At 45.5% G+C, this 22,169-nt stretch overlaps 1 protein-coding gene across 2 annotated transcripts in view; it reads right to left on the bottom strand.

The window, feature by feature from the left end:
• LOC116940373 (bifunctional heparan sulfate N-deacetylase/N-sulfotransferase 2-like) overlaps positions 1-22,169 on the bottom strand; it is a 204,927-nt gene that overhangs the window by 6,390 nt on the left and 176,368 nt on the right. For both annotated transcript variants that reach the window (XM_032950151.2, XM_032950150.2), the window contains exons 12-15: positions 19,665-19,761; positions 18,815-18,938; positions 11,005-11,179; positions 4,188-4,358 (exon numbers count right to left, since the gene is read on the bottom strand). In XM_032950151.2, the coding sequence (XP_032806042.1) occupies positions 4,188-4,358; positions 11,005-11,179; positions 18,815-18,938; positions 19,665-19,761 (567 nt within the window). The remainder of the gene's footprint in view (positions 1-4,187; positions 4,359-11,004; positions 11,180-18,814; positions 18,939-19,664; positions 19,762-22,169) is intronic.

Here is a 22,169-nt window from a genome sequence, read left to right as displayed (position 1 = left end):
GTTGGGCAAGTGGGTACCCAGTCCCATCTGGATCGAGTAGCATGTCTAATGGGTCCGGTGTTGTATTGTGATTCTCGGTTGAGAATGGTTACACACCCTGGCGTGGGTTTTCCCCATCTCAGGCGCTGATGCGTGCACGTGGATGTGATTGGAATTGTGACGGCAGTGGCTACCTCATCATTAGCGTGCTCTGACACGCACACCCCAAGACTCACATTGAAACGCACAGTCCCATATCGAGACTCATAGATTCACACAAAGAACTACAGATTCACACAGAGGCCCACTGAGTAACTGGAAGTGCTGCCAGTGGCTTCATCATCAGTGCTCTCTCCAGCAGAAAGGCGTGCGCAGTCTACGCAGCTTCCCTGGATAACCAGTCTACCCAGCACTGGTGCAGCATCATCATAAGCAATCTACCGATTCAAAAACGTATCCACTCTACCTCCATGGCTCTCTGTGTTGTGAACAAGGGCCACCTCCGATTTGCAAGGTTGGTTACGTACGGTGCGTAAGAAGTTCAACATATATACATAATAATTTGACAAATTAGTTGAGTTTAATTAACTCAATCATCATCAAGCATCAGCACCGCAAGCTGCCTGCATGCTCTAATCATCAAATATTCCACCTGCGCGGCGTATCTCCTGGAGGGAAAAAAAAGCCTCCTTCTCCTCCACCTGTAGCCGAGCACCAACAACTTAGGAGGAGCCTCAGCTCCGGCCACAACGGCGGGGAGCCCGGAGCGGGATGTTAATGGCGCCGAGTGCGGCGACGTTTCAACGCCTCGAGTGGCCGCTCGTCTCACGGGAGGCGGCTCAGCACCCTTCGTGGTTTATGTCGCTTCTCTCGCTGCGTGCCACGACGGGGGGGGGGGGGCGCCTTCTCATTCCCTCATTTGGACGCCGACTTTGGAAACGTGCTGGAATCACTACAAGCGGGGGACCAATGAATGGGGCCTGGCTCGGGATAAGAACCACGCGCGTGCACGGCCTGTGGAGACTCCCAAGGCCCGCGCACGTACCCCGCGCACGTACCCCCGTACGCGTTTTTGGTTGAGTTTTTAATGCGCGGTGCGTTCAGTCCAAGCACAGGTCTTTTGACATCGCTGATATGGCCTTGTTTCTGCCACGTGTAATGGTGGTATGGGGAGGAATGAGGTTGGCGGCGCACACGCGTGCGGGATTCCTAGCACCTAGCACGGACTGGATCACGCCACTCCTGGCCGAAGTCACTTGCGGTAATTAGCGAAACGAGACACTCATTAAGCTTTATTCGTTACACAGGCGCGCGTATTTACGTACGGACATACGCACATTCACACATGCTGTCATCTATTTTGGTAAGTGCAGACGCATAGGTCAATGTGTACATATATACTCCCCCCCCCCCCCCAGCATGCAGAAACAAAAAATATCAGCATTGACACACACACAGGTCAGCATGTACCGGCAAATACGAGCACGTAAACTTGACACTTTTCTCAGGGTGCTCCGGTTGCTTCTCAGATGTATAAACACTAATTTTCTGACAACATCTCCACATTTAGAGTACCACAGAGCTTGGGCAATTGTGGGGGCCGACTCACCGCCTTGTTGCTGCTTCCCTGCTTGTCTATGCGTCCTCCACGCGCCTCCATGCATTATAAATTATAAAGCGCTGCGAGCTACAAATTGCATGAATGTTGATGTATAGAACTAAACATCATTGTCATTATTATTTATAACTGCACTGACTTACACACAGGTCAGCCCGTACCCATGGACATCATTTAGGAGCCTCATAATAATTTTTCCTATCTCTTATTGTTTGCACTCTGTCTCCCCATTTCTGTGTGTCTCACTCCGTGTCTCTGTCTCAGCATTGATCTCTGTGTTGTCTCTGTCTCTCTTGGTGTATCTGTGTCTGTCTCTCTGTGTGTCTCTAAGTGTGTCTCTCCCCATGTCTCACTCTCGATCTCTGTCTGTCTCTATTTGTGACTGTCTATCTCTCTCCACGTCCCTGTCTGTCTCTGTGTCTTAGTGTTGCCTATCTCTATAAATGTATCTCTCTCAATGTGTCTCTCCCTGCATTCATCTCTGTGTCTCTCTTTGTCTCTCGGGGCTTTTTGTTAAATCAACAATGGGGCACCACTTAGTAGTGAATTGGTTCTGCACATACACACAGGCAAACGCGACCACACACACGGATGAATGTAAGCTAAGAGGTCTGACATTTTAGGAAATGGCTCTTCATCACCCTTGTACGGGGTCTCGAGACGCCGTCGTATCCAGACGGTCTACACATCCAAGTTGTGTCGTGTTCATCGAAGCAGAAAAGAACGGCAATTGTCTAAAACACTCACCTCGTTGAAATGTAGTTTTGGGGCCAACAGTGGTAAAGTGTTTCTGATGTTAGCAATTCTAATGTCAGTGCATACGCAGTGTTCACATAGACTAACAGAAGCTCATACACACACACATAATCCACGTTTAACCTTGTAGACCAAAGATAAAATTTTGATAACAAAAATACATTCACAAAATGTGTTTGCTTTTTTGTAAATCCACTGCTGGATGAAAGCCTCCCTATGCTATATCAGTCGTGGGGTTTTATCTGACAGTGCCTCACCAAGCTGGTCAGTGCCTGTGGTCCAGGGGGAGGGGGGCTTGGTACCAGTTAAGATATCATTCGCAATAAATGTTATAACCAGTGCTAGGAATTGAACTCAGGTTATGTTATCAAAATACCCTCCACCCACTAAATCACATACCCACGTTACACACATGCACACTCACGCACGTCTGCACGCAGACAATGCAAAGATCTCTGTATATCCTTGACATACTTTCGGGAAAGTGCTGTTAGTAAGCACCGATGAAGGTCGGCACGGCACACGAGGTGGTGGGTAGCCATTCGTATGTCTGGTCGCCTTTGTCTCCCCAGTGGCGATGTTTACGCACTAAACCAGGTGCTCTCTCGACCGATGGGAGGCCCAGGACAGTTTCAGATAATCATCACTGGTGTTGGCTGTGAGCGGGAACTGAAATTGGGTCGCCAGGTTCTTAGCAAAGCGCACTAACCGCTGCAACACCACTCCCCAACAACAACAACTGCCATTCGCCCCTAAATGGTGGTGACATTACCACAGCACTTGTGCCAAGCTAGGTGCACTTTGAGGCCGCGTGAAGTGTCGAAGACTCGCTGGCAGGAGGTCACAGGACAAACCCAGGTGCCATGGATTGACTGCTGTGCCAGGCTCGGTGCAGGAGGAGGTCACGAGACAGACCAAGGTGCCATGAGTTGACAGAGATTACTGGAAGATGCACCAACTATGCCAACAGCAGCTTTTGGCTAGCCATCCAACAAAGCCGGTCACTGCATCGCGCTTCCAGATGCGCTTCTGCAGTCGTCTGGAGCGCTCGTCCTCCAGATCTTAGGAAGCCTCTGGATGCACTTTTAAGTTAGGATTGAGAACCAATTCCTTTAGAACTGCTTTTGTGTTGCGTTTGTTGTCCTTTCCCCACATCTCCGATTAGCGCAGTTGGCTACATAACGGTGCAAAATAAGTTCAACATACACACATACATACAACTTGCTGTTTTTTAGCCACCCGGCAATCTGCTCGTTGTGAGAGTTGCTCCTCTGCCTTCCTCTGTTGTTGGAGGGCGACTGCCTCCAACTGTCCCGTAGCATCCTTCACAAGCCTCCTCCATAGTGGCCAATTTTGACATCGCTGGTACCAGTCATCAGCAAGTCTAATCATTTTCACATCCTCCTGTACCACATATCAGTCCATCTCTACCCCAGCCCATGTCGCGTTTAGTCCCCTCTAACCAGTTGAACAAACCTGCTTGGACATGTGGTGGCCGGCATGTGGGCTACGTGGCCTAGCCAATGTGGCCTCACCTGCCAGAGGAGCTCACCAATGGGGAATGTTTCAAACCGGTGCAGATATTCCTCCTTCAGAGGGGTCCATGTTTCACAAGAGTAGAAAAGGGAGGACATAACTATTGCCGAGAAAACCTGAAGCTTCACGTGGAGCGACAGGCCAGGGGGCTTTCACGCAGTTTTATGCAGCTGATGAAAAGGAAATTGTCACTGGTGTTGGCTGTGAGCGGGAATCGAACTCGGGTCTCCGGGGTCATAGCGCAAAGCGCTAACCGCTACACCACCGCCCACACACACAGCAACAGTAGGGCACGCACCTGCCCAGGTGGGTAGAGGGAGAGCCACTTGTCGGCATGGCTGCTGTAGAGGCCGGGCTGCAGGCAGCGCCCCTGCAGGACGCGCAGAGGGAAGGGCGAGTCGGGCCCGGCAGACACCACCTCCACAAACGAGTGGTTTAGCGCCGCCACGTCCCCGTGCACGCGCTGGTGCTGCACGCGCGCATGAACATACACGCACGGACTCGCATGAACACCACACATGCACGTACCCACCTACACATACTTGAACACACGCATACCCTAAAAAATTACAAAGGCAAAGATCCCCCGTATAGCGAGCACTTATGAAGGCCGGCACGGCACATGAGGAGGTGGGTGACCAGCATCACACTCGGCGGCCTTTGTCCCCCTAGTGGGAATGTTTAAACAATTGCACCAATTACTCATTATAAGACTGAGTCGACCTAGGAGAGGTCCACAAATGGTTCAGATATTCGTCGCCGATGTTGTTCATGAGCGAGAATCAGAAACGGGTCACTCGGTTCGTAGCTCAGTGTGTTAACCACTACACTACAGCTCCCTACACGCATGCACAATCACGCAAAACGCAAGCACGCGCATGCACACATCCACACGCACACATCCACACGCACACATCCACACGCACACACGCACACCTCCACACGCGCACGCACACATCCACACGCACACATCCACACGCACACACGCACACCTCCACACGCGCACGCACACATCCACACGCACACCTCCACACGCACACATCCACACGCACACATCCACACGCACACATCCACACGCACACGCACACATCCACACGCACACATCCACACGCACACATCCACACGCACACATCCACACGCGCACGCACACATCCACACGCACACGCACACACGCACACATCCACACGCACACATCCACACGCACACATCCACACGCACACGCACACATCGACACGCACACGCACGGCTTTGCTTTGCTTTTGTTTAATTTACTTCGTGTGCACTTTCCCAAGCAATTAACAACTTTTTTCCGCATGAGAAGTTTAATTCCTTTACAAATAATAACAATAATGAGCTCTGCTTTTTGTGATGTGGAAAAAAAGTTCAGTAATTAATTACACGTCTAGATGATTACAGTATCAACAAAATATATTTTTAAACTGCATATCGCTCCAGAGATGGGGGGGACAATCCACGCACGCCTATTTCACTCCACAGATCTTCGTTACCTTAATTTTTGTCTTTTACTTCCATTTGTTTTATTCATTTATGCAGGCCAGGGCCTATTCATTACGCGAGTAATTAATTTATGTTATTCATTAATTCATCGGTTCATCTCGGCTCTCATGCCACCTAACGTTGGCCTAATCTACTTTGGCTTTTGCCTGTAATGAATTCTGCCGTTTAAGTACCGATTCATTCATTACAACGGACGTTTATTGATTTATTCCCTAAATTATTCATTTTTCACCATCATCAGCATCGCCAAACATGCACCGCCTAATGACAGTGATAATGAGATGCATCAGTGTTGCACGCTCGGTCCATCCATCACGTCGCCCCGCGCGTGCTACGTCACAACGTAGCGGAGCAGTCGTGGACGCACGACCCCGCCTTGCCTCGCGACTGCGGCTCCCTTCGCCAACGCTGTCGGGATGCGTTTGCGCGCGCGCTCGCATGTGCGTGCGCGTGCCTTTGTGTGACCATGCACAGCAGACTTAACGTCAATTTTCCGCGTGTGTGGTGGAGCTCTTGTTTCGTCGTCGCTACGTTTGGTAGAACAGAAGCATACGGACGCGTGTTACAGTTTTTATCTGGACGGTGTTTGGACTCGATATTATCTGCCCAGTAAACATGCAATGTTGCGCTAACGATGGGTATGTGGTTGGACCCGTTGGACCAACGGTGGCTCAACGCTGGGCCGACGTTTCATATCCGTACGGGAGGTACCGATGTTACAGGCCTCTCGTCAATCCACTGCTAGATGATGAGAGGCTCCGTGCGGCCGGTGATATCACCTCGCTGTAGCGCATTTTCTGCTCATAACAGAGGTTGACAGCATCCACTGGCTGCCTGATTATCACTGCAGGCGTAACAATTTTAAAATCACGAAGCACCATCTGCTTCACAGTAGACGTCATTCACAAGAGAAGGATATTGCATGTCGGCATCGGGAAAAACGATAAGTGGCGTCCACAGATCTCATCGGATATCGGAAGCTCAGAGGTTCTGTCCAAACATGGATTCGTTGAGTTTGGGTGATCGACCACCACGCTTATAACGGTGTAAGGAGGAACAAATATATAGCAAATATATAACAGGCGACGTGTCGAGTAATGGACATTTTTTTCTAGCACGCAAATGAATGATTTTCATGCCATGAAGAAGGGACATATCCCAAAACGTCGAATATAGTATATATTTTTTATATCATTTATTTTCAGGAAGCATTATTGACGCATGTGTTGATTTTTGTTGTTAATTGTGCTTCTGACACCACTACCAATTAACAGTAGCTGTGTCACCAAATAATGTGTATGTTAGAGGTTGCTGCGGAGCTACGTTATGGGCAACACTATTTTATTGTACTGTACTTCGATGCCCTCAGGTCTTTGCTACCCACCTTCTCCAACCCGCACTGACCAGCGCAGTAAAATATGAATCGAATAAGTTTGAGTTCGGTGAAATGCGAGCACAGTGGTGTGTGCACTGACGATATAAACCCCGTGGCTTGAGAAAAGATTGCCAACCACAGCCAACATCGTTGGCCGGTGATACCTGAACCTATCCAAGCTTCGGCCTATACTTCTCCAGCCCACACTGACTCGTGTGGTGAAGTGTGGTCATATGGCCACCACAATGCGCACAGCATCAGGGAAGCCTTCATCAGATGCCAGTTTTCCAAAGTTTGACAGAGATGGACGCGGCAGCCGAGGAGGATGCTAAAGAAGCGCACCTATTCACCCACTGTGCCCTGTTTACATTTCCCTCTGGCAATTTCGCGCCCTCTTAGTGCGATAATTAGTGGAGTTAGCAGCTGACAAAGCCCCGGAGCCAATTATCTCTCCGTTTTTTTGGGTTCAGCTGATGCAGGCGAGAAAACTGCTGATAATTGCACTGCTCGCACCCCTCCCAACTCCTCCCCAAGCGAAGGGAGTGGTGGGTGGCGGCGCTGGGGAGGGAGACAGGGAGGGGGTGACAGAGCGAGACGACGCCCGGCATATGCCAGGGGAGGGACTCTGGACGTCACCGAGTCCTTTTGATCGCCGCCGCACGACAAACGCATCGCGTAGCTGTGTTAAAATTTCTTAATAATTAACGGCTTATACACATTTGTTCTAAAGTTAACAAAAGTTTTAAACGTTTCAGAGATTATTAATGTTCAAACATTAGTGCGGTGGTGTTCAACTCCTGTTTATAGTCCACGTTGCTATGGAAGAAATTTTACATTGCCATGACCAGGTGAATCTGTCCACTTAGGCCAACCACTGTCGAGCTCCCCACAAAGTGGTACTCATTTTAATCGGCCGCAGATGGATGACGGGGCTGACTCAATCAACAACTAGGATTTTAACTCGCTTGCACACATGCACTTCAGTCACAGATTTATAAATTGTCGACGCGCAGCTGCTGCATTTCAAGACACTGAACAAGAGCAGATGATAACTGGAGTTGAGGTGCACAGGAGGTCGGGAGGGAACGTTTTATGTTTAACAGAATGTGTGCCGAATGAAGCACTGAAGAAAAGTCCACCACTGGGAGGAGAGAGCGCGGGGAATGAAGAGAGCAAGGAGAGGCTTGGCTTGATCGCCGGCGCGATGAGCGCGGTGCCACGGTTCATCATGCCCTCGACATTGCAGACGTCACAAACAGTACAGACCAGAGCTGCCCGGCATCCAAGAAGGTTCAGGGGAACGCTTTGAATGAAGTCTCGGAGTGTCAAGTGTCGAGGGTGGCCCATGAAGGCCGTTTTATGGGGGCACAGCATCTGGCTATGCCACCCCTTCCAAGGTTGGAAAAACAACGCGGACGAGGCACAGTGAGGCCGGCGACTGAGGGGAAGAACTAAAGACAGACGATGGTCGTGATGATGCTCTGAGACCAACGACTGTGAGATCTGGCAGGGTGATGGAAGAGATGGCGAGGTGTGGGCGCATCAACAGCATTTGGTGATCCATTGATCTGTGCTAAAGTTGGGCGGCGAGGAAGGAGTGGTGGGAGGGGAGGCAGCTCGCACAAACGCCGACATTGTTCTCGCTTTCACACAGCCCGGGACATGTGGAAATGGTGTTCCAACAATCGTCAGAACAACAGGCCCTGTCAAGAAATGTCACCCTTAGATTAACGATTCAATGTACCCTTCAATGGGCTGAGATATCCCCACGGCACACAGTACTTAATTATCACTAATTGGCAATGATTGCCTTTGATTGCGTGGTGAATTTAACTCCTTCTCAACAAAGCATGGGCTTTATATTGAAGGACCTCACAGACACCTTTTGTAAGAAAAAGAGGTCATCTATGGAATTGGCAAGATAATTTAATTTTAATTAACAAAAAGTACTTCTTTATAGCGACGTGCAACCTGCTGGGAACGGCGTCTCTTTTTCAAGACAGAGAGTGCGTCTGACAATTGTCTGCTTCCCCAAGTCAATAAATGTTGTTTCAAAACACAGGGCACTGGTGCCCTGCGAGCACTATGACAGACGCATGAGGAAAACCACACACGACGGCTGAAATGGCGACCGAGTCTCTCGAAGGGATGGCGACAACATCGCCATCGCTCGTCCCCTCAATGCACTCTCCCACCTCTACTCCTCTCATCTCACTCTACTCTCCTCTACGCACTCTCTACACCAACAACCAAGGCTTTGTGTTGAAGACCCCAGCCAAGCTCAGTGGGAAGTTGCTAGTTCTCCACTACTGCCCCCGTAGTTTGGAACTCCTTTACCCCAGCCACCCATGCTGTCGACTCCCTGCCCTTGATCAAGTCCAGACTCAATTAATGTATTTCCTTTACCTATGATTGACCGCCCCTCTCTCTACGTACTGCATGTTGAGATGCAGTCATATTTAGATGCTACCTAATACTTATTTACCCTAGAAAGCCAACAACAATTAGATTGTATGTTTTTAATGACGGCAGGAAACTGGAGAAGCTAGAGGAAACTCATGCAGACCAGGGGGGAGAACTTACAAACATCTCACAGAAATGTGCCCGGGTCAGGTATCGAACCCAGCTCACTTGCCGCGAGATGCACAACTGTTATCCCTGCGCCGCCATCCTACCGCCCCAGATGAATCCACACCGCGTTGTGAAGTAAAAGACCGGCTTGTCTCGCGCGGTACAGAGGTCCAGGCGTAGAGACGGCACGGAGACGTACTCAACGGGGGCTATGTCCTCGAGGCCGACGTGGTGCACATGCCTCAATGGGGGCTCCTCGGGTCACCGCAGACCATTGGGGATTTTAGGGAAGAGGCGATTCTCTTCAGGCCAGATCGATGCGTCGGCTCTTAGAGATCAGCTCTTCACGTGCGCCATGTTCACGCATCGGCGATGACCGTCGCTCTTACTGACAGCCTGTTTTGCTGGTGCCAAGGATTGTGCCGGCCAATAACACACAGTGGGACATTTCCCGGTTTAAGTAGAAGTGTTAGTCATACCAGGCTTAATAGGTGCTCGCAAACAGATCTTGAAAAAGTAGAATGAGTTGACTAAAAAGCTTTCGTGACTGCAGGAACTCATATTCTTTGGGTCTTTCGGTAAAGCCACGTGGATAGAACAAATAATAAAAATAATAACAAATAATAACAATATCACGACGTTTCGATCACAACACAAGCAATTGTCATGAAGTAAAAAATATAGCGGGGGAGCTGCTGAGAATATATGGTGTGAGCGCTGCTCAGGCAGGGAGTTATAACGATTTGAGATGGGTGTAGCCCAAGGGTTAGTGGGCGGGGCAAGAGATTAAATTTGCATGTAAATGTAAGATCGGAGAAATCTTGACAAACGAAGCTGTGGGGGTGGCCATTGTATTGTGAGAGATTAGCATATATTCTCAGCATGTCCGCCGCTATATTTTTCACCTGATGACGATTGCTTGTGTTGCGATCGAAACATCGTGATATTGTTATTATTATTTGTTTTTTTCTTTCTATCTACGTGGCTTTACCGAAAGACCCATAGAATTAGTAGAAAGAGTGTTTGGTCAAAACATCTCCTCGTTGGTCTTTCTTCCCTCTGATAGATCACACATTCTTTTACCAAATCATCTCCTAGGTGGTCTCAAGTGTGAGCTGTGGGTATCTTTATCCAGCAATGACCAGCATGGTAAAGTATGGTCACATTTATTGCCTATTTACTCCAATTGAGGTGCAGCCTGTAATAGCTTGGAGATGTCTTCTACCAGCAGTGGATTGATAAAAAAGGATGATGAATTGGTCTTAAGATGTTGTACGTACTTGCATAGCTCCAGGATGATCTAATTATTTTCTTCCATTTGATTGCCTACAACTTACTGACGACAAATCAGAATGCTGTATTTCTTGAGCCCACGTAGTGAGAGCTGGATCACCACGTGATGACAGTTCTCGCACATCACTTTGCTCCACACTCAAACATGGACATATCAGTCTAGACTGATAAAATCCCAAGTCGGGGTTTGTGGAAGGTGAAATAGTAACCTGTCACTCCGGACCAATACATTTCATATCAGGTGGGAGGGGGGGATGAAACTGCCACGCATATGCCATTCGAGAACTGATCAAATCCTGCCTCTGATTGGGGGTGTGAAAACGCAAGCTGCTATGCACACGGGTCCAACCGCTCCCACCTGGAACCAGGAGTAGGCCCGCTCGGCCGGGTTGATCACGATGGCGATGAGACGAGCGCCGGGCAGCAGGGCGTGAGCGCGTCGAGGGGCGGCCTCCGAGTCAAAGTAGTTGGCGCTCTTGTCGAACAGCTGCACCGTGCTGGCATTTGCCATGGCTGGAAAGTGAGCCATATACCTAAGGACAGCGGAGGAGGAATATTTCAGCGGCGTAGCTATCAACTGCACTGGGGTGGCACGGGCCGGAGGAGTTCCATGGGGCAGGGCTACTCATAGGGTAGATACTACATTGGAGAGGGGGCTTCATTCATTCCTTGCAACAAGGCCTAAACCAACAACACAAAGCCACTAGAATAATCATTCTTATTTTGATGATAATGCTTTGTGTCCTGCAAATCCCAACTGAGTCTCAAGACCCATTTTCAGGAGGGTCCTGCTACACTGGAATGTTTTGCTTCACACAGGAGCAATCCCAGAGAAAACCCTTGGGAGGCCACATTCCAGCACAGGGCAGCACCCTGAATTCGTTTGATATTGGAGGAAGTAATGGCGTCAAATGTAAATCCTCTGACCAGGCGCAACTGGTAGTGATTTTAGGGTGAGAAGGTGGCCCGCTGCTCTTGTGGCATTGGAAAAATGGTCATCTATGGTGTGAATTCCTCCGAGCAGAGCCTCATTATAGCTAAATAACACTCAACACATTTGTCAACAACACAGAGGCCTAAAATAGAAAACGTATATAATGAGCGATGCTTCTGGCAATTGGTCTTTCCTCACAGTGCACAGAGTAGTCAAAAGGGTAGAGTGGATAATATTATGGAGATAGCACTTCATAAAGCTAAGAAGACATACATGTTCCATCCACTTCTGGATTAAGGCCTCTCCATGCTATGCAGGTCGTGAGGACGAGCTGACAATCCATCCCCACGCTGGTGGATGTGGGTTGGTGGACAGGGGTGCAGAAGCACAGTACAACAGCTGGAATGTTTCCCTGCCTGCAACACAGCTCCCGCAGCAGCCTACTACACCTGCTTTATGCAGTGGCCGCTCGTCCAAACACTATCCAGGCTTAATCCAGTTTAGCGTCCGTGATCGGGCAAGATCGGATGCATTGTGGGTGAATTGGTCACAGGCTCTACGAATGTACACATAGGTAGGTGCGTGCATGCCGTGCAGGCTGGCTGGCTGATTGTGTGTAGGGGTGGTGTGTAGGAAGAGTGTCCACCCTCCCCTCAAAACATCAATCAATTCAGGGGGTAAGGACAACCTGGATGTAATATCTATCCAATACTGGCAGGAGCCAACTTTATGGGCATAAAGTGAACACACACATTTACACATCTCCAAAACCTGAATCCCACCGCCCATCTCTCGAAACAACCAAGGCAAATCTTCCTGGTTTTTCGGTAAAGTCACGCAGAATGGAAATAAAAAAAATAAAAATAAAACATAATAAAATAAAATTCTCACGACGTTTCGGCCACAACACAAGTAGCCTTCTTCAGGTGAAGGAACAGAACTGTCGGGACGACAGCGCTTCAATGAACGCTACTAAGCTCCGCAGCGTCTTTTAAGCTAGGTGGGAGGAGCAGAGCGCCTTGACAAAGGAGTTTACATATCAACAGGATAATTTAGCATTGAAATAGCTGCGTTAAAGTGTTGGATCAGCAGGGTGCTAAAGTCAGAAATTAGCATGTAACTGGGAGATTAGCATGATGTTAATGTGAGGGATTAGCATGTAACTGGTCACGGAAAGAGCTATGTTAAAGTCAAAGTTTACATATCAACAGATGCATTTAGTATATTGACGCTAAAGGACTGCAACTACCCAACTATCATACAATAAACCGATGTGAAAAAACTAAGTATAAACTACATCAATATAATAAATGTACTCAATATATTATTCAATAAGTTGAGCTATTAACATAAAGTAACTGGGTATACACTACACTATATAATGAATACCATATAGTAAACTGATAAATAAAAACTAAAATATAAACTACATCAATGTTATCAATAAACTCAATATGCTCTCCAATCAGCTGAGCTACTAACAATAAGTCGTTATACATTACAATTCTATGTCGAGAAAAGGGTGGCGTTTTTTTTTCTTTTCAACGTTAGCACCACGGAAAGCGACGAGCTTTGTTCAGAGGGATGAATCCATCTATGCTCGGAACGGAGGAGGGGGGAGAAACAGCCACGATGCGCTCCTCTGTCCTGTGTTGCGTTACAACTATGTTATAAACTAGACTACTATACATTGCAATGTTATACCTTCAATCTAAACTACATTGTATAATATCGTATACACAGCCCAACGTAAGCTCTAACATTATGCATTATATTGATATGTCTGCAACTAAACTTTTTTCTACATTACACGACTACACACCGTACTATACACTGCCTTAGACAAATCCACCCTTGAATTATGCAATGCTTTACTATACACTACCCTATACTTTAGACTGTAAAATATTAGACTTGTAATATTACACTATGTATTATTCTACCAACCCTACTGTATACCACACTGCTGTATATTCACTATACAATTATGATACTATATATTGCCTTATGAATTATGTTAAAAATTACACTGTTATACTATTTATTATTATACAACATGCTATAAACCATACCATTGACCGTCATGTGAAAGGTATTAAGAGGAAGTGCCAGCGAATGGACTGCGGTCTGAAAGTCACCGTAAAATACCATCAATTAAGAACCGAAATGGTTTATAACGTCTGGTCAATGGTTACTAAGCCAGAATCCATCTTCTCGGTTGAAATTGTGTTTGTATATGTGGATGGCCTCATGAAAGAATCTCTCATGGTAACGCAGAGACAATTCTAGATTTAAAGCTTTCGTGACTGCAAGGATCCATACTCTTTAGTTCTATTCGGTAAAGTCACGTAGGTAAAAAATAAAACAACAAAAATCACGACGTTTCGGCAAAAACACAAGTGGCCTTCATCAGGTGAAGGGACCAGACTGTCTAGAGGACAGCGCTGGAGTGAACACAGCCAAGCTCAGACCGCGACCTTTAAGTTGTGTGAGAGGAAACAGAGCGCCTTGACAAAGGAATTAGCATAAAAATTAGCATTTAATTGGCGGACTTAGCATGATGAACGGTGTAGAGGTGGTGAACATGTGCAGGTCGGCGAGGGGGGGAGGGGAGGGGGGAGTTTACATATTGATGGTGTGAAAAAGGAATTTAAGCAGCTGCGAAAGTTTGGGATACCACTACTTGAAAAAATATACTGTACCATTGAAAATTAGTTTAATGTTTGGTTTGATTCAGAACATCTTTCCAATGGTTGCTTAATTTGAAACCATCCTCTCGGTTGAAATTGTGTCTGTGTTTGTAAATCTGAATTGCCTCGTGAACAAATCTCTGATCAAAACCCGTGGGTTTGCAAAGAACCTTGATATTGGAGAAAATTATATCGTGATCACCCACAGTGTTTTAACAGTGATCAGCTACGGCAGAAGAATTCGTCTTGCCATGTTTCAAATCTGATTTGTGCTCGCGAATTCGGTCAGAGACATGTCGTTTCGTCTCCGCGATATAGCAATCACCGCAGGTACAACTCAATTTGTAAACCCCGGGGTACTGTAAGTCAGGAATGACATCCTTCACGGAAGGGATCAGGTCACGGATTTGGTGTACTGTATTGAACCGGACCAGGATCTTGTGTTTGTTTAGATTTTTGGAGATCTTTTTAGTAACGCCTGCTATATTTGGTAGTGTGATGGTTTTGATCAGAGTATCAAGTGGTTGTTTCTGTATGGAGGGAGAAACAGCTTGGTGGATGGTACGGTCAGAGTATCCATTCCTTTATAGGGCCAGATGTACATGTTTTAATTCACTGGTCAGGTGGTGTTGGTCCGAAATGCAATGAGCCCTGTGGTATAACGTTTTGATGAGATAATTCTTTTGTGTCGGGTGGTGGTGGGAATCAGGATTCAAGTAGGAATCTGTGTGGGTGGGTTTCCTGTAGACAGAATGTCCCAATGAGCCATCAGGTCTCCTCTCAAATAGAACATCCAAGAATGGCAGCTTGCCATCTTTCTCCACTTCCATGGTGAATTTGATGGCGGGGTGTCTAGAATTAATGTGGTCTAGGAAAAGGTTCAAAGCCGGGAGGCCATGTGGCCAAATGACGAAAGTGTCGTCTACATATCTCTTCTACAGGGAAGGTCTGAGGGTGGAAGTCTGGATGGCGTCTGATTCAAATTTCTCCATGAAAATATTGGCTTTCACTGGTGGCAAGGGGGATCCCATGGGGGTACCCTCATTTTGTTTGTAGAAGGAGCCATTCCAAGTAAAGTAGGTATTGTTGGGGCAGTGCTTAACCAGTGCAGGTGTATCGGGGTCTAGTCCATGTTGGACCAAATTTTCATTTATTTCAATGGTATCAGGTACTGGGACCTTTCTGAACAAAGAGACCACATCGAAGTTGACAAGGATATCATCAGGGGACAGTACAACGTCTTTGACCATAGAGACCAATTGGGCTGAGTTAAGTACTGCTGAGGCGATCTTGCCAGTGAAAGGCAGCAAGGTATCTGACAGAAAACGGGCTAGTCTATAGGTAGGGGAGTTGATGGTGGATACAATGGGTCGTAGTGGGGTGCCTTCTTTATGAATCTTGGGAAGACCATAGAATCTAGAGGGTCTTGCAGCAGAAGGTTTTAGGGAGGGACGTTTAGTTGGGTCAATTAGGGAGGTCGAACTTGTGATGATCTTGTTAGTTTTTATCGCTAGGCTATTAGTAGGGTCATTTTTGTGACTGCTATATCGGGGAGACGAAACGACATGTCTCTGACCGAATTCGCGAGCACAAATCAGATTTGAAACACGGCAGAACGAATTATTCTGCCGTAGCTGATCACTGTTAAAACACTGTGGGTGATCACGATATAATTTTCTCCAATACCAAGGTTCTTTGCAAACCCACGGGTTTTGATCAGAGATTTGTTCACGAGGCAATTCATATTTACAAACACGGACACAATTTCAACCGAGAGAATGGTTTCAAATTAAGCAACATATTGGAAAGATGTTCTGAATCAAACCAAACATTAAACTAATTTTCAATGGTACAGTATATTTTTTCAAGTAGTGGTATCCCAAACTTTCGCAGCTGCTTAAATTCCCTTTTCACACCATCAATATGTAAACTCCCCCCTCCCCTCCCCCCCTCGCCGACCTGCACATGTTCACCCTCTCTACACCGTTCATCATGCTAAGTCCGCCAATTAAATGCTAATTTTTATGCTAATTCCTTTGTCAAGGCGCTCTGTTTCCTCTCACACAGCTTAAAGGTTGCGGCCTGAGCTTGGCTGTGTTCACTCCAGCGCTGTCCTCTAGACAGTCTGGTCCCTTCACCTGATGAAGGCCACTTGTGTTGTGGCCGAAACGTCGTGATTTTTGTTGTTTAATTTTTTTACCTACGTTACTTTACCGAATAGAACCAAAGAGTATGAACACGGAGACAATTTAAACCGAGAAGATGGATTCTGGCTTATTAACCATTGGAAAGAAGTTATAAAACATTTCGGTTCTTAATTGATTGTATTTTACGGTGACTTTCAGACCGCAGTCCATTCGCTGGCATTGCCTCCTATTACCTTTCACACGACGGTCAATGGTATGGTTTATAGCATGTTGTATAATAATAAATAGTATAACAGTGTAATGTTTAACATAATTCATAAGGCAATATATAGTATCGTAATTGTATAGTGAATATACAGCAGTGTGGTATACAGTAGGGTTGGTAGAATAATACATAGTGTAATATTACAAGTATAATATTTTACAATCTAAAGTATAGGGTAGTGTATAGTAATGCATTGTATAATTCAAGGGTGGGTTTTTCTATAGCAGTGTATATTATGGTGTATAGTCGTGTAATGTAGAAAAAAGTTTAGTTGGAGACATCAATATAATGCATAATGTTAGAGCTGTGTATACGATATTATACAATGTAGTTTAGATTGAAGGTATAACATTGTAATGTATAGTAGTCTAGTTTATAACATAGTTGTAACGCAACACAGGACAGAGCAGCGCATCGTGGCTGTTTCTCCCCCCTCCTCCATTCCGAGCATAGATGGACTCGTCCCTCTGAACAAAGCTCGTCGCTTTCCGTGGTGCTAACGTTGAAAAGAAAAAAACGCCACCCTTTTTCGACATAGAATTGTAATGTATAACGACTTATTGTTAGTAGCTCAGCTGATTGGAGAGTATATTGAGTTTATTGATAACATTGATGTAGTTTATATTTTAGTTTTTTTATCAGTTTACTATATGGTATTCATTATATAGTGTAGTGTATACCCAGTTACTTTATGTTAATAGCTCAACTTATTGAAAAATATATAATTTGTACATTTATTATATTGATGTAGTTTATACTTAGTTTTTTCACATTGGTTTATTGTATGATAGTTGGGTAGTTGCAGTCCTTTAGCGTCAATATACTTAATGCATCTGTTGATATGTAAACTCTGACTTTAACATAGCATCACTGCAGTCACGAAAGCTTTAAATCAAAACATAGCCATTTCCGTGACCAGTTACATGCTAATCCCTCACATTAACATAATGCTAATCTCCCAGTTACATGCTAATTTCTGACTTTCACACCCTGCTAATCCAACACTTTAACACAGCTATTTCAATGCTAAATTCTCCTGTTGATATGTAAACTCCTTTGCCAAGGCGCTCTGACCCTCCCACCTAGCTTAAAAGACGCTGCGAAGCTTAGCAGTGTTCATTGAAGCGCTGTCGTCCCGACAGTTCTGTTCCTTCACCTGAAGGAACAGAACAAACGTCGTGCGAATTTTATTTTATTATGTTTCATTTTTATTATTTTATTTCCATTCTACGTGACTTTCCTGAAAGAACCAAGAAGATGAATCCCTGCAGTCACGATAGCTTTAAATCTAAACCAAGGCAAAGCCGACGGGCGCACTGGAAATGCCAGCGTTGGGCACAGTGAATAAAGAAGAGTTGATCTTGATTTAAAGCTTTCGTGACTGCAGTAATTCATATTCTTAGTTTTTTCGGTAAAGTCACGTTGAAGAGAAACAACAAAATAATAAAATATATATTTAAAAAAAATCTCACGACGTTTCGACCATAACTCAAACGGTCATCTTCAGGTGTGTTGGTTTGCATAAATTTATTTTTAAACGGTGCATTTATTTATTTATAAAAAAACGTTAGCGCCACGCGCAGCGATTTGGCAGTTTACCCAGGACTAGTCCATCTATATTTTGAAAAGAGGAGGGGGGAGACGAAATTTTTTATAATGTATGCTGTCTGAAAGCGTGATTGTTCACGCTTACAGTGGCTTTCAGACAGCATACATTATAAAAAATTTCGTCTCCCCCCTCCTCTTTTCAAAATATAGATGGACTAGTCCTGGGTAAACTGCCAAATCGCTGCGCGTGGCGCTAACGTTTTTTTATAAATAAGTAAATGCGCCGTTTAAAAATAAATTTATGCAAACCAACACACCTGAAGATGACCGTTTGAGTTATGGTCGAAACGTCGTGAGAAATTTTTTTTGTTTTATATATATTTTATTATTTTGTTGTTTCTCTTCAACGTGACTTTACCGAAAAAACTAAGAATAAGAGTTGATCTGTTATTCAGACTGAGCGCTTTCATCAGCTCGATGTATAAGAGAAGGGGCGAAGGGCAGGGGGGAGATATGTTCCTCGTGTTTAATCCCGAGCGTGCCGAGGCAGGGGAGAACCCCTGTCGGGAGTGGGATGAGCTCACCAGTCGAGGCCATGGTGGTAGTTATTGCCGTTGAAGAACTGCACCTCCTCAAAGGTGGTGGGACTAGGCAGGCTGGGCGCGACGGCCGGGTGCAGCGTCAGGAACGAGTGCAGCGCCGTGGTGCCTGCGCGGGGTGTGTTCAGGAGGGGGGAGAGGGGCAGGAATTAGCACGTTCAGTCACCATCACCACAGCATTCCACAAGACCACCATCATCAACATCAACTCCAATAACAATGCCACTGTTACCACCGAGAGCCAACAAAACCGCATCCAACAAGACCAAAACCATCAACAACATGACCAACAATGTTATCTACACAAACAACACTCACAACATCATCAAGAAAAATACCACGAGCATGATCACAATCATATGAAATTACGACCGTTAATTGCAAACACAATTTGGATTTGTGACGCATTAATGCGACTGCATCTCACGACGCTGAGCAGAATTGGTGGCAATGTTTAATTTATTTCGTTCCCAAAGAGGTGCAGTGAGCGATAGGCAGAGGAAAACAGGAGGCCTTAAGCTTGGACATGAATCACGAGAGGGGGGAAAATCATGAGACCCCATGTTTTAATCACGCAGAAACGCCACATTGAGTCCGAAGACTATTTTTAGGAGGGTCCTGAATTGAGATGCTTGGCCAACACCAACAGACATGTCTTTAGCTATTAGATCGTGGAGGAAACCCATGCAAAACAAGGGGAAAAGTTACAAACTCCACACACAGAAAGGCGTTCGAGTCAGGAATCATACCCAGGTCCATCTTGCTGTACAACACAACTGTTGCCACTGTACCACCACCTTGTACATATCAGCGCTGCATCTCAAGAAATGCCAACCTGTCTTTTGCGGGCCCAGGATGAGGAATGTGGGAAGCCGATCGCAAGTCTTCTCTCTTGACCAGATATCCCTGTGTCGCTTGTCTTCGCACGGATTCTGCAAGGCATGTTCAGTGACTATGTAAACAAATGACACAAATAATAACAATCATAGTGCTGTACATTAGAAGAACCGAAGGGTTATATACCAAATTATATTATTAACGGACTAAAAAACAGTATAATAATATCAGATTTGCTGACGACATAGTGAGTATAAAGTGCAATGGGAATGCAGGGCAGGAAATGTTTAAAAGTAACAAAAAAATTCTGCAAAATTGGTCTCAGAATAAAATATGAGCAAAACAAAGGTCATGTGAAACAAGTTCGCTCAACAATAGCAGATATATGTCAGAGGTAGACAACTCCAAAACACAGGGGAATATGTATACCCAAGGGCAAATAATGAAAGTGGACCAAAATTAAATTTCGACATAAAGCTTTCGTGACTGCAGGGATTCATATTCTTGGTTCTTTCGGTAAAGTCACGTAGAAGGGAAAAAAAAACATAATATAATAAAATTATCACGACGTTTCGGCCACAACGCAAGCAGCCGTCCTCAGGTGAAGAAACAGAGCTGTCGGAAAGACAGCGTCTTAATGAACACTGCTAAGCTTGGCAGCGTATTTTAAGCTGGGTGGGAGGAGGAGAGAGCCTTGACAAAGGAGTTTACATATCAACAGAGGACTTTAGCATATTGATGACAAATGCACATATGGGGTTAGTCACTCCTTGCGGTGGGGGGGTCTCAAAGTCATATTATTGAGACAACCCACCGCCTACACATTCCGAAAGGAGTGGCTAACCCCATATGTGCATTTGTCATCAATATGCTAAATTCCTCTGTTGATATGTAAACTCCTTTGTCAAGGCTCTCTCCTCCTCCCACCCAGCTTAAAATAAGCTGCCAAGCTTAGCAGTGTTCATTAAGACGCTGTCTTTCCGACAGCTCTGTTTCTTCACCTGAGGACAGCTGCTTGTGGTGTGGCCGAAACGTCGTGATAATTTTATTATATTATGTTTTATTTTTATTATTTCCCTTCTATGTGACTTTACTGGAAGAACCAAGAATATGGACCAAAATTATGAAACAGAGAGGTGGAGAAGAGCAGGATGGAGTGTTTTTTTAGTCAAAACAATTGTTTTTCATCATGAGCCCCATCACACCGTTGTCTGAAAAGGGGAGTTGTCAATCAGTGCACAGTGCCTACTATTACACGCATCAGAAACACGAACACTGACAAATAAAAGTTGAAAAGTGTGAAATAAAGGATGAAGAGATGTACAAAGGCAATTGCATTGAGGGAGAGAAAGATGAACGTATGGATCAGGGAACAAATTAAAATTAAGATTCATCACGTGAGCGGCGAGCCCACTCTCTCCCCTGCTTTAAACCCAGATGCACAGTGTTTGAGATTGAGGCCCGCGGATTTTCTGTACCCCCCACCTCCTCGCATCACGGTTTGTGCTGTGTACCGGGCTCAGATTGAAATACAAAATAAATAAATAAATCATCACGTTAACTGTTAAGGAAAGCAAGTGGGCTCGAGGGTGAATATTGACATTGGAATCGCAGTTCAAATGAAAGAACTCGCCCAAGAGGACGCCTGCCATGGAGATGGAATGACGAGATAAGAACGTAGAAAGTGCATCGCACAGCAGGGAACATGATATAGGAAATGACAAATGCCCCCCCCACCACAAAATGCAATAGAACATGTGGCATGGTAACAAGTCACGAGCTCATTTAATTTACTTTACTAGGTGGATGAGAACCCATTGAGACATCAAATTTCCTTTGTAAAAGGTGGCTCAGGTCAACAAGTGACAACCGAGAAACAAAGGGTCAAGTGTGTAGTGTGAGTGGTGCACCCTGCTAGGTGTGTAACGATTCACCCCCCACCGCAATTTGATGATGAATTGTCACAATTCAGGGTCACTCCATTAGCCTTAAATGTAACATTTGCATATCATTTTCATTCAAATTTGCATAGATCGTAAATCAATTCTTACATGCACGATTCGATGGTTGTACCGTGAGCGTAAGACTCAATTTTAGATGTGGCCGAGTGGCGCAGAGGTCACAGCGCTGAGCTGGTACCAGTGCGATGTTGGGTGGTTGTATGTATGCATGTATGTTGAACTTCTTTCACACCGTTTGTAGCCAACCATGCTACTCTGAGCAGCCAGTTGTGATTAAACCGGGCTCTCGAGTGTAATTAGTTGATGATCTTAGGGCGGTCACCAATAACTACACAAAAAAATCAATCGCGGTAAAATTGGTTCTGCACTTAATTTAAATAACTTTCAGATTTGGGAAAATATACAGTGGGCCATAAGTAACTACCTGATTTGAAATAGCGGTATTTGTGTTAAATAATTTTGTAAACATTTAAACAAAAAATAAAGCTCATGATAAACTGGTATACACCTCAGCAGCCTAAAAGAATAGTTGAAATTTATTT

This window comes from Petromyzon marinus, chromosome 8, assembly GCF_048934315.1.
Source record: "Petromyzon marinus isolate PM22_M1 ecotype Great Lakes invasive population chromosome 8, UKy_Petmar_22M1.pri1.0, whole genome shotgun sequence".
Classification (NCBI taxonomy): domain Eukaryota; kingdom Metazoa; phylum Chordata; class Hyperoartia; order Petromyzontiformes; family Petromyzontidae; genus Petromyzon; species Petromyzon marinus.
Note: the sequence above shows the minus strand (reverse complement) of the source record. Positions and strands in the feature narration are given on the sequence as shown.